The 13,407-nt window shown below is 40.5% G+C and overlaps 1 protein-coding gene across 2 annotated transcripts in view; it reads left to right on the top strand.

The window, feature by feature from the left end:
• The window catches only part of SEL1L2 (SEL1L2 adaptor subunit of SYVN1 ubiquitin ligase), a 70,875-nt gene extending 58,461 nt beyond the window's left edge, over positions 1 to 12,414 (top strand). Inside the window, exons 15-17 of one of the 2 annotated variants that reach the window (XM_008256367.5) lie at positions 1,478 to 1,650; positions 11,505 to 11,633; positions 12,212 to 12,414. In XM_008256367.5, coding sequence (XP_008254589.3) covers positions 1,478 to 1,650; positions 11,505 to 11,633; positions 12,212 to 12,331 — 422 coding nt within the window. In that variant the 3' untranslated portion in view covers positions 12,332 to 12,414. Of the gene's footprint in view, positions 1 to 1,477; positions 1,651 to 11,504; positions 11,634 to 12,208 lie in introns of both variants that reach the window. The other variant, XM_051846208.3, reaches the window with a different exon arrangement.
• The last annotated feature ends 993 nt before the right edge of the window (positions 12,415 to 13,407 follow it).

Raw genomic sequence — 13,407 nt, 5'->3', positions numbered from 1 at the left:
CAGCCCCTCCACCACTACTGATCCAGCTTTCTGCTAATGTTGATCCTGGAAGGCAGCAGATGAGGACTCTAGCACTTGGGTTTCTGCCACCCATGTGGTTGACCTAGATGAAGTTCCTGGTTCCTGATTTCTATCCAACCTGGTTATGGCTGTTGTAGTCACTTGGGGTATGGACCAAAAGATGGAAGTTCTGTCTCTCCCTCTCTGTTACTCTGCCTTTCAAATACTAATTAAACAGTTTAGCAAAGGTATTTAAAATAGTAAAAAGAAAATCTAAGGGTATTTAATATTCTGTGCTTGAACTAGATGGTGGTGATGTCAAGATAGATGAATCTTGGAGGTAAACCCAATGGAGTTTGCTTATGGATAGTGAAGGTGAGAGAAAAAGAACTGAGAATTAATTCCCCTAGATTTATTATACGAATAATGGTGGTACTAGTGTTGAAATAGGGAAGAAACTGAGAATTTTATTTGAGGGAAGGAGTAAAGGATGATAAGAAATCTCATTAAGTATTTTAGGTTTGAGATACAAATAAAGAAATAAAATAAGAGTCTGGGTCTCAAGGAGAGATAGGACAGTAGATATAAATTCAGGAATAGTTAGCATAAAACTATCCATGGAACCAGATAAGTTCTCTTTGAGGTGGAGGAGAGTGATAGAGGAGGAGAGAGAGAAGAGAAAGATGAAAAGGGAAAAAGGAGTTAGGAACAAGTCCTTGGCATTCCAAACTTTAGAACTGATGAGAGCAAATAAATAAATGAATAAACAAATATTTTTTAAAGTAGCAACTGTGTAGAGGAGTCAGACAGTTTAAAAATCAGAAGCCTATGAAGTAAGAGGGACATCACAAGAATGCAATGCCATTGGTGTCAAGTGAAGATTGTGCTTGGGCAGGTGGGTCCAGATATTCCAATGCTTCTCAGAAGTCCAAAAAGATGAGGACAGGAAGTAGCCAATGAATTTGGTGAATAGATGTCATCAAACACCTTGGAAATAGGTTCAAGGGAGCTGCCAGAAGCTAAGCTGTCGTGGGTTGGGTTGAAGAGTGTGTGGAAGTACCTGAACATGTTTGAATAACTGATGGGCTTAATCTGGGAAAGAGGGAGAAACTGGTGATGCAGAAGAGTAGAGCTTCAGGAATGAAATCTTAGAGTGGCAAGGGTGTGGTCCAACTTTCCAAGAGTTAACCTACCTTCAAAAAATGGAATTAAAAGGTAGAATTTCTAATTTTTGTTAAGAATGTATGTATTATATCACAGGTATTATCCCACAGTAAAGGCAGCTATCTAGCATTGTTATACTTTGTATTCCATAAAGTACATCTAGTCTGATTCTAGGATTCTGAGTGGCTTTTTTTTCTACACACACACACACACACACACAAACAACTTTTAAAGGTCATTAAGTTGACTTACAGGGAACTATACATGAATCATTTGAATTATGACCTTTTTTTTTTTCAAATATTTCCATCAGGTAATGCATTTGCTAGAGTAAAAATTGGAGATTACCATTACTATGGCTACGGGACCAAGAAAGACTATCAAACAGCAGCCACTCATTACAGCATTGCAGCTGACAAGTACCACAGTGCACAAGCCATGTTCAATCTGGCCTATATGTATGAACATGGCTTGGGTATTACAAAGGTAATTGTGTTGGTAGTGGTTCAAACTTGTGTGGGAAGGGAAAATTTATAAATGTTTTAAATTTCATTAATGTCATCAATGTAGAGCATGGGTGGGGAACCTTTTTCCTGTCAAGGGTCTCTTGGATATTTATAACATCATTCACAGACATACAAAGCTATCAACTGAAAGCCTGGTACAGATGTGTTGAATTTCAAGATCCATCTATGGTTGCCGTAGCAGGGCCAGACCGAATAATTTCATGGGTTGAATATTCTACAACCCTGAAGAGGAAGGAAGGAAAAGACTTAGCATCTGTTGAAGTCTCTCCTATGTCCCAACATATACTACTTAACCAAACCTGTATTACTTACCCTGATATAAACCCTATGAGGTAGATATTGTTTTCTGCATTTTTTCCAAAGATGTAATTAATGAGTAGAAGGCTGATAGTCTAATCTAACTTGATTCGTAAGTTTCTACTTTTTCTAGCACATACTTTTTCCAGTGGGCCCTACCTCCAGGCCTTTTTTTCCACTAAAATTTCCACATTTTCAAATTTTCACAAGCTCTTGGTAACAAGGAAGAACTGGATACACCCACTATGTACATGATACTATCCTGGGCCCTCTAGAAAGGCCCAAGAGAATGGATCTCCTTTTTCTCAGGATTATACTTGACTTGAGAAGATTCATTAAGAAAAAGTTAACACTACGGGTGATATTAGGTAAATCCCTTTGACACTGAGTATAATTAGGCAGAAGATAGCACGGGGATCAGAAATGGCGAGAAAAGTATATTAAATATCAATAATGAGATGTTGTTAGGAGATGAGGTGAACCCTATAATTGTCCTCAGTGTATGCATCAGGAAACCACAGTACAGAGAAGTCATGGGTCCAGTTTGCAGTGCTTATCGATGGTGGAACCAAAATTTCTACCCTAGCCTGTCTGTCTCCTGTTTTGTGGGGATGGAAGCATAGAATAGGCTCTGCTTGAGTCATTCTTAGTGCTCAAAAATGTTTCTCTTAAAAGTTTGTATTCCTGGCTGCATTTCTTCCTCTCCTCCTCTTCTTCTATTTCCTCTTCCTCTTCCCACCCTCTTCCCCTCCCTCTTCTCCTTCTTTCTTCTCCTCCTCCCCCACCTCCCATAGGGGATGCCATCATTGCAGGCAGCAGCTTTACCTGGTATGCCACAACACCGGCCCCTCCTGGCTGCATTTCAAGAGCCAAATAATGTGGAAATCATTGGCTTTTTATGCTCTCTTCTCTCTTCCAGTTGTGCTAGTAATTGAGAATTACTGAAAATTGCTAATAGTGCACACTGCAGCCTATGGCTTCTTATTCAGTTACTAAAGATCCCGTGGTGGAAGTCCCTGCTATCCTCTTCTCTCTTGTAGCCTACCTTTTGGCTGATCTTTTTTGTTATCCCCAGTCCATTTTCCCCATTCTTAGCAGGTATGAGCTACAAGAGTTTGTAAAATCTGGGGGAGAATGGGACTGGACAGAATTGAATGATTCTTTGCGTGTTTCTTAGCCACCCCATGACCCCTCTGTCATCCACATCAGTAAAACAGAACTAATGATATCTGTCCTGCCCCGGCCTTTGAGGATAAAATGAGTGAGTCTTTGTGGAAAGGCTTTGTAGTCAAACAGTGTGTGGAATGATTGTTATTTAGATCAGAAGGGAATTTGAGTAACTGCTAAGTAAGGTTTCAACAAGATTAAAGCTTTTATTCATCATTCCCCATGCAAAACATAATAATGTGAGAGAAGCATTGTCTATAGAAAGGATACAATGACTCCATTCCATGTGTTAAATTCACATTAGCGTTCTCACTCTCACGTGATGGAAGAAGGATTAGGGCCCCCTGACAGCTGCATCCTCACTGCCATGAGTCCCTGGGTGTGGGAAGAGGCGTCCTCAGAGGGCACGTGGCCGTCAATGCAGGAAAGGACACACAGCCTGCCAGCACCCAGCTGACCCCTTATGTAAGAAAGGTTAGTGTTCCTCCTTGGAGTCACCATCTTTCTGTCTTCTAGGCATTTTGTTCACTAGCAGTCATTAAAACATCCATTTCATACATTCAGAAAAAAAAAAAAAACAACAACACAACTTTGGAACTTCTCTCTGGTCATCTTCCTGTTCTCTTCTGCCAGGGTTCCTACTTCATCAGGGACAGTCAGTCCATTTTGATAAGTCTCCGAGTTGCAAGCACATTTTTTTCCTACATAAATTCTTTACATTTAAAAATGCTCTTAATCTCAGATCTGGATATGAGAATTTTAGGTTTTGCTAATTAGGGACTGTTGCTCTTGGTCTTTACTAATTCCTTCTGTTTAGCAATTAGAAAAATAACAGAGTGTCCAGGGGCAACATTTGTTAACCTTGTTGTGTCACAGTCAAATTAACAAGAAGGCATCGCCTTTTCTAATTCTTAAAATGGATATCCTGACAATTAAAAGCCCAAAACTTGTTTCAATTAAAGCAAAGAGGTTAGGAGAATAGGCCACCCCAGTATTTGTCATCAAGTAATTAAGCATTCCTTCAACAAAGCTCTTCAGTATCCTCTTTATTAGTTAATCCTCAGGCAAACTATGGAGCAGGATGAGTGTAATATAATTTCCATTTCTCTAAGAATCAAAGAAGATGATATGGAACCATGTTTTATAAGTTCTTCATTTAAGACTTCTGCAGAAGAAAGTGAGGTATAAATCAACTCTTGGTAAATCAATGTAAAAATATGGGTCATGCTCTCTCTGTCTTTAGAAAAGGAAGTTGTTACAAGGTGATGAGTTGTTACTAGGGTGAGTTATCCTGAGAGTGTCACTGAGAACCATGTCAGTTCAGTGAGCTCCTTGACTTAAACTGCAGGCCAGAACTGACTGCATCATTGTTTTGGGAAACAAAGCAATACCTGGGGAGGGACTGGGAAAGGACCTGAACTACTTCAGGAATGTAAGCATTCAGCCTATAAGTTGTTATATAGCTCCCTTTCAACTTCTATTGATTTAGAAGTACTTCAGAAATTTAATCATGAGCCAAACCTGTTGTACATCATCTCCTGGCCATTTCCTCCATCTAAACCCTAGTTCAGTTTTGATTTTCCACTCACCCAGGCTTGTTGTGGAGGCTACTCAAGGTCTCCAGTTCTAGTTTTACCCTTTAAATGCTTGGCAGAGATGGCTCTTTTCACCAAAGATTTGTAATAGTCTATCCTTAGAGACCAGGAGAAGCACCTGGCTCCTGCCATCGGATCGGCGCGGTGTGTTGGCCGCAGCGCGCTGGCCGCGGCGGCCATTGGAGGGTGAACCAACGGCAAAGGAAAACCTTTCTCTCTGTCTCTCTCTCTCACTGTCCACTCTGCCTGTCAAAATAAAAAAATAAATAAATTCTATCCTTAATCAGTTAGCCTATGGTATTGGAGTACACCTGCTTATCAGGATGTAGATTTTTCCACCTTCCTATGCACCCAAATGACTTGTTCTCAACAGTAGCATGGCAGTAGAAGTGAAGGGGGTCTTTTCTGGAGTAAATCCCCTAAGAGGTAGATGGAGCTTCTCCTTAGTCTCTTTTCTCTTTCACTAAATGAATGCATCTGAAGGCACCGAGGCTAGAGGGTTGCAGAACCACATGATGGAAGGAGCTTAGAGCAGCCCTCAGTCATCTCATGAAGAAAATTTACTACCAACAAGAAATGCCTATGGTTGAAAATTGAATTAGGGAAAAATAAAATTCTATTGTGGTAAGCCACTGAAATTTGGGGATTTATTTGTTACAGGTGTTAACATTACCTTAATTAATATATATTTTTTAAAAGATTTATTTATTTGAAAGGCAGAGAGGCATAGAGAAAGAGAGAGCGAGAGAGAGGTCTTCCATCAGCTGGTTTACTCCCCAGATAGCCACAATGGCCAGAGCCACGCCAGTCCGAAGCCAGGAGCTTCTTCTGGTCTCCCACAGCGGTGCAGGGGTCTAAACACTTGAGCCATCTTCTACTGCTTTCCTAGACCATAACGGGGAGCTGGGTTGGAAGTGGAGCAGCTGGAACTCGAACCAGTGCCCATATGGGATGCCAGCACTGCAGGTGGCATCCACTACACCACAGCGCCAGCCCCTCCTATACTGTCAATCCAGCTTCTTGTTAATGTGCCTGGAAAGGCACTGAAAGATGGCCCTAGTATGTGGGGTTCTGCCACCATTATGAAAGATCTGGATGGAGTTCCTGGCTCTTGGCTTAGGCCTAGACCAGCCCCAGCTGTTCCAGGCATTTGGAGAGTGAACCAGATGATGCAGATGCTCTCTCTCTTTGATTTTCAAATAAGTAAATGTTTTTATTTTTAAGGACTATAAATTTGTTTAAAAGGTACAACTAATTCAAGTGAGGGACTCAGGACTCTAAAGGTCCTGTCTGAAATGCTTTAACATGGAATACGAGGAACATATGATGATCTTTTTAAGAGGAAGAAACCATGAATATTTAAAGATTAGAACTAGGAAAGCTATCCTAAAGTAAGACAAAACATGGCTAAAAATTGACCTTTGGAGACGAGTTTCAAACATATATTTAGACCTACTAGATAACAAATTGTTTTGATCTTGAAGACTAAGCTGCATCCATTAATTAAATTATAAATAGGCCTGTCAAAAATAAAAGTAATTATAGAACAAAGCATTTTTATTTCTCATTTGTCTGGTATAACCACCTTTGGAGTATGAAAGCTGAAGTTTTAAACACCAGAATAAAGATATTTCTGGAACGTACAGGCTAAAGTTATAGTTAAAATGGCCCTCTGAAATATGGCAGGGCAGAACACACTTCTTTAAAATGGTCATAATCTTTCATGAAATAAAATAATCAGAAATACAAGGAGGCCAAAAAAATACTTTGTATTCACACAGCTTTATTTATTACAGGAAAAAAATGAAATAGACATGTTATGTAAATTACTCTGTAGTGTATGGCTTAGTGCTTAAGAGAGTGAGCTAGAATCAGACTATTTTGATTGGAGTTCCAGGTTTGTCACTTACAAGTCATATGAATTTGGAGAAGTGACAGCCTTTCAGTGGTGCATCTCGGTTCATCTTTAAAGTGGCGTTAACAAGATTAATTGCGCTGTAGAATTGCCATGAGGATTAAATGATAGTGGAATAGTGGAGACTGGCACACATAAGTATTTAATGAGTCTTTATTGTAATTCACTCTGCAACAATTAAAAATACACTAGAAGAGGGGCCAGTGCTGTGGTGTAGTGGGTTAAGCCTCTGCCTGCGGCACTGGCATCCCATATGGGCACAGGTTCGTGTCCCAGCTGCTCCTCTTCCAATCCAGCTCTCTGCTTGTAGCCTAGAAAAGCAGTGGAAAATGGCCTGAGTGCTTGGGCCCCTGCACCAGCATGGGAGACCCAGAAGAAGCTCCTGGCTCCTGGCTTCGGATGGGTCTAGCTCTGGCTGTTGCGGCCATTTGGGGAGTGAACCAGTGGATGGAAGATCTTTTTCTCTGTCTCTCCCTCTCTCTCTGTAACTCTACCTCTCAAATAAATAAATAAATCTTTAAAAAAATACACTAGAAGAATATCTTAGATAATAGCATACTGCTTGAAACATATTGTTGGGTTAAGAAAGCAGAAAATAGGCCGGCACCGCAGCTCAATAGGGTAATCCTCCACCTTCGGGGCACCCCGGGTTCTAGTCCCAGTTGGGGCGCTGGATTCTGTCCCGGCTGCTCCTCTTCCAGGCCAGCTCTCTGCTGTGGCCCGGGAAGGCAGTGGAGGATGGCCCAAGTGCTTGGGCCCTGCACCCAATGGGAGACCAGGAGAAGCACCTGGCTCCCGGCTTCGGATCAGCACGGTGTGCCAGCCGCAGCACGCCGGCTGCAGCAGCCATTGGGGAGTGAACCAACGGGAAAAGGAAGATCTTTCTCTCTGGCTCTCTCTCTCACTGTCTACTCTGCCTATTAAAAAAAAAGAGAGAGAGAGAGAGAGCAGAAAACAAAATATTATGCAGAGTAAAAATTTCCTAAATTAAAAGTATGCAGGTGGGTGTTTAGCTTAGCAGTAAAGATGCCTGCGTCACATATCAGAGTACCTGGATTTGATTCTGGCTCCAGTTCCCTTTTTTTTTTTTTCTTTTAAGATTTATTTTATTTATTTGAAAGCAGAGCAACAGAGACATAGAAAGAGATCTTCCATCTGCTGGTTCACTCCCCAGATGGCCACAATGTTGCCTGGAACCTTGAAGTCCATTTGGGTCTCCCAGATGGCTAGCAGAGTCCCAGGTACTTGGGTCATCTTCTGTTGCTTTCCCAGATATATTAGCAGGGAGCTGGATGGGAAGCAGAGTAGCCAGGACTCACTCTGACATGGGATGCTGGCATCACAGAGGCAGCTCAACCTTCTGTGCCACATAGCAGGGCCCAGGTCCAGCTCCTGACTCTAGTTTCCTGCTAATGTAGACCCCCGTGGCAGCAGTATTTGCTCAAGTAGTTGGGTTCCTGCCACCCACTTGGGAGACCGGGCTCCTGGCTTCAACTGGCCCATCCTGGATGTTGTAGGCATTTGAGGAGTGAACAAGAGCTTGCTCTCTCTGTCTCTAATAAATAAATATATAAATAAATTGTTATAAGTATATATACACATGAATATGCATTATAAATGTTGGAAGAATGGATATAAAATATTATCAGTGATTTTCTCTGTGCAGTGGGATTGTGGTTCTCTTTTAGCTTCATTTGTTCAGTTCTGTCTGTTCAAAAATTTCCTCTAATTAACATCATTTATTTATAATAAGAAAACCAAGAATAAATTATTTTTAAAACTACATTTTAATTAATATATTCTATCTTGGTAAAAGAAAATTATGATGCCTCCCAAAGATTTGGGGTTCAAAAACTTCTGCATTGTGCAATTGAACAATTGTCATCAACAAACTACTTTATTTATGGAGAATTCTGCATCTTTGAATTTTAGAAACTATTTTGAACATCTGAACATTGAGCAGTACTCAGGGACACCTGACATTTTAGTTGGAAGCATTTTTTATTTTTAAGAAAAAACTGTAGATTGGTTTACATAACCCCTTGAATCATTTAATTCAAAGCAAAATAAACTCAAATGTACCAAACAGAAGTTAAATCTAAGTGAGTTAGGTATGCAATGGATTTCTTAATTAATGAATACTGGGCATTGTCAAAACACTAACTGGAGTAAATTTTTTATTTGACTTATTTGGGAGTTTTACTAAGTAAGTTAAAAAATGTGAATTCTATGGTAATAAAATTCTTTTTTATGTGTTACCCTATGGACAAGCATTTGGTATACCAGTTAAGATACTACTTGGGAAATGTTATATAATTTTTTTTTAAGATTTATCTATTCATTTGAAAGGCAGAGTTACAGAGAGGCAGAGGCAGAGAGAGAGAGAGGTCTTCCATCCACCGGTTCAGATGGCCCAGATGGCCACAATGGCCGGAGCTGAGTCGATCCGAAGCCAGGAGCCAGAAGCTTCCTCTTGGTCTCCCATGTGGGTGCAGGGGGTCCAAGGACCTGGACCATCTTTCACTGCTTTCCCAGGCCATAGTAGAGCGCTGGATCAGAAGTGGAGTAGTCGGGACTCAAACCAGTGCCCACAAGGGATGCCGGCACTGCAGGCGGCAGCCTCACCTGCTGTGCCACAGCGCCAGCCCTGACATATTATATAAATTATTGTGTAGTAGTATGTTTTTATGGCCTGGCACTTAAGTGAGTGGGCCAGAATCAGACTATCTGGATTTGAGTCCCAGGTCTGCCACTTATAATCCATATAAGACTGCCTGGGTGCAAGGCCCAGCTTTGCTCCCAACTTCAAATTCCTGCTAATGCCAGCTCCTGGCTTCAGCCCAGCCCCACTTTTGTGGGCATTTGGGAGATCTCCTTCTGTTTCTCTCTTAATTAATATTTTAATTAATATTTAATTAATAATTAATATTTTAATTAAATAATAAATATATATATGTTTCCCCAATGAGCCAGAAGCATGCATGAGTTTCTTTCTCTTGAAATTTTAAAGACTTTCACATCTGACTCCACATCACTGCAAATTGTGAGGTCTTCTGGGCAAGTGGTTGGGTTCATCCCACTGTAATGGTACACCTCACTATTTATTATTATAAACTAAGTGATTTGTGATGCTTGTGTCTATAGAAATAAATGAGTAACTATTAATTTAAGAGTGAATGAGTAAGATATTGACAAAAGCTGCTTTTCCCTGAACATCCTGTTCAAGTCAATATGCCTTTCACGCATGGGGTTGACACACCCATGTTAATCCACAGGGTGCTTTCAAATGAACACCCACTAAATTTGTTGGAATTAGAGACACAAATTAGAGTTTTTATAATGCCTATTTTCTCCATTGCCAGGAAGATTTGTTCCAAACAATCTTCTGAATTTTAAGTATTTTAAGCTAGGACATTCCTCTTTCTCCAACAAATCACTTTGCCAGATGCAAAGCTTTGGAAAATTTTTAAGCAATGACAAGCAGAATACAGCTGAGAGAAGACACCACCCAGGAAAACAGGTTTAGTACAGGCCTCAAGGATTCACAACTGTTGAAGCCTGGGTGATGGAGCAGGAAAGACAGAGGAAGTTAGGTGACCACCAAGTATGAAAAATCTCTTTTTCCCTTCTGTTTCTTTTGAAAATAATCCATGGGCACCCAAGCAAAACACAGTTCTGGGACCCACTCAGGACGCTTCAAACTTCACAAGCGATACTACCTAGCCTTTCACTATTGTTTGGGAACAGAGCAAATATGAAGCAAACAAAGTGAACTATAAGTTGGTTCAAGGTAAAAACTAAGTTTTTTCTTTTTAAATCTGCCTTGGCTAATGTAATGAAATTTTAAAAGTTTCTAAAAATACAGTAATATGTCATTTGAGGAATCAACATCCAACTAAAACAGTTTATTAAAGTACTAACAGTTTATTACAGACCTAAAAGTTTATTAAAGTGCCACGCACTTCAGTAAGCACCTAGAATTCAGGAGTGAGCACATAGTCCACATCTTGTCTTTAAGGACCTGGAAATAGACAAATGAACAAATTTTGTAACTTCACGTATGATGAGTACTATGAAAATAATTAGAAATTGAAAATGACTATTAGTGACTAAATTTTTGATTTAGGGGACTGTACTATAAAGTATCTGGTGTCTTCTGCCCTTTCATGGGAATCACAACTAGGAGCTGGTCAGGGGATATCCAAATATGCTTTTTGAAGGTTGTGTTAGGATTTTATGACTGCCATAACAAATTACCACAAATTTAGTGGCTTAAAACAGCACAATTATCTTAGTTTCTGTAGGTTAAAAACCCAAGTGGTTTGCTGGGTCCTCTGCTTAGGGTGTCACAAGTCTAAAATCATGGCCATATTTGTTACCAGCAGCTATCGAGAAGAATTCACTTGCAGGCTCCTTCAGGGTGACCGAATGCAGTTTCTTGATGTTTTAGGGCTGCGGTTCCCTTTCCTTGCTGGCTGTTTGAATTCCTTCTCACTCTTTCCATGTGGCCTACTCTAGCAATGGTGAATTAACGTTCCTTCCATGTTTAAAATGGCTTTCCTTTGTTCTCAAGCCCTGACATACCTCTCTGTTTAAAGGTCATATGATTATATAGGGTCAAGGATTATCTCTTTATTTTAAGGGATTCTACTTAAATTTGTAAGTTCCCTTTGGCATGAAACGTATCTTATTCATATATGTTCCAGGGACAAGGAAATAAATATCTTTGGGGAGTCACTCTATGTACCAAATATAAGTGATATTTCAAACAATGGTCTCTATTTACTTGTTGTTAAAGAATCTACACCTAATGACCATGGGCTATTCTTCTACTTCTAGGACATTCACTTGGCCAGGAGATTATATGACATGGCTGCTGAAACAAGTCCAGATGCTCACATTCCTGTGTTCTTTGCCCTCATGAAACTGGAAACGATGCATTTCCTCCGAGACATCCTGTTTTTTAACGTAAGTTTGTCTCGAGTAGGTCCCAAATCTCTGAAAACTCCAGTGAGCAGCACTGAGGCTCAAAATGATGAGACCCAACAGGGGAATCTTTTTGTGAGCTACGTTTCTTTGATAGGTAGAATTCGAAGTCTCAAATTTACCACACAGAGCAATTTTTTTGCTTGTTGTATTGATTATGTGTTGATGCTTTGTAATACAACCACCAAGTTCCTTTGACAGATATTCTTTTTAGCGCATACTAGAAGTTTTAAGCAAAGCAACATGTGCTATATATACTTGTTCATAGTTTTTGCCATCAAAATCTGAGACTGGGAAGCAGATGACAGGTGGTAAGTGATATCACAAAGAGTTGGAGTTTGAAAATGTAGAAATTTAACCCATAAATCTTCGGGGTTATTCTAAAGGTTAAGCTCCCTGTGGGAGGTATAAGCAAGTAAAGATCATGTCTTCTAGACTGAGGGAAGCAAGGGGAATGGGGGAGAGGATGTGTGGTTATGGTGGGCTTGAGAGGAGATGATGGATCTGAGGCAAGTGATAGGCTTGGATTTGTTTTTTAACCAAATGTCTCTTACCAGCAGTTCACAATGAAATGGAAATGGATGAAATTGGACAACACCCTCGGACCATACTGGGATTTTTTTGTGATTGGCCTAATTATTGCCATGCTGATCTTCTTGCTTAGAAATCACCACCAGTAGGACCTGGATTGTAGGAAAACCTGCTCCTGGGAACCAGTTTACTGCACACTATCATTGTTAAATAAAAAATTTCCTCATCCAAATCAAAAGTCTGTTGCAGATTTCCCACAATGACCCATGATAGAACATGGACAGGACTTGGAACCCTAGGATGCTAAAGGAACCACTTCAGACTTCCTGCATAGTAGAGGACCACTTAGGGGATACTGCAAAGTGGTCACCTAGACTGGTACAACTTGTTGTCTCATGATCTAGTCCTCAGTTAGAGATAAAGAGCACCAATTTTCATGTTCTTATAACAACCTCTCCCTTTTCAAGAGGACAAGCTGGGTTTCTTGGCTCCTATAGATGAAACTGAAAATTGGGGGAAGGTAGGAATACAGACAGATCCCTGAGAAACATTGCACAAATCAGTTCTGTAGGAATGACCCTGTGAGCTGTAATTTAGCTCTAAGGAGCAACAGTTCTTCATGGCATCCTGGGCCTGGAACGGGAGTGGCAGGCTGACCCAACCTCCTCACCTATGGGCCTCTGTCAAACCCCACCTCCTACTTCAGCCTAAGGAGAAGGGCTATAAGGGAGCCTCTTGGGGAACTTGACCTATGGCTCTTGGAGTTCGGGAGACATAGTGCATTGGGATATTACACACAAACTTGATGAGAAGAGGTGGAGGTTACGGCCTGGGAGAGAGTAATAACAAGAGCAGGAGAAAATAGTCTGCTCTTTGAGGTAGCTGCATGTCTACCAACAATGTCCATTTCCCAAGGACCAGAAAAAGGACATGAGGAAAGGAACTAGCCTAGAATGAATGACCTTGAGAGGAGATAGTGTATTGGCTTTTTATTGCTGCTCTAAAAAATTACCAGTAAATTTGTGGCTTAAGGCAACAAATATTTATTTCTTCTCTTCTCTTGCTATAATAAACTCTTTTCCAAGGCTGATCTGAGAGACAGATTTGGTTTTTACCTCCTGGTCAGCCTCACAATAAAGCTTTCCTTTTCCCAAAAGGAAGGGTCACAGATTAGTCTTTGTACCCATCAGGCCAAGAACCTACCTTGTTCAGTAATAATTTCTTG

This window comes from Oryctolagus cuniculus, chromosome 11, assembly GCF_051225735.1.
Source record: "Oryctolagus cuniculus isolate XC-2025 breed Fujian yellow rabbit chromosome 11, ASM5122573v1, whole genome shotgun sequence".
Lineage (NCBI taxonomy): Eukaryota > Metazoa > Chordata > Mammalia > Lagomorpha > Leporidae > Oryctolagus > Oryctolagus cuniculus.
Note: the sequence above shows the minus strand (reverse complement) of the source record. Positions and strands in the feature narration are given on the sequence as shown.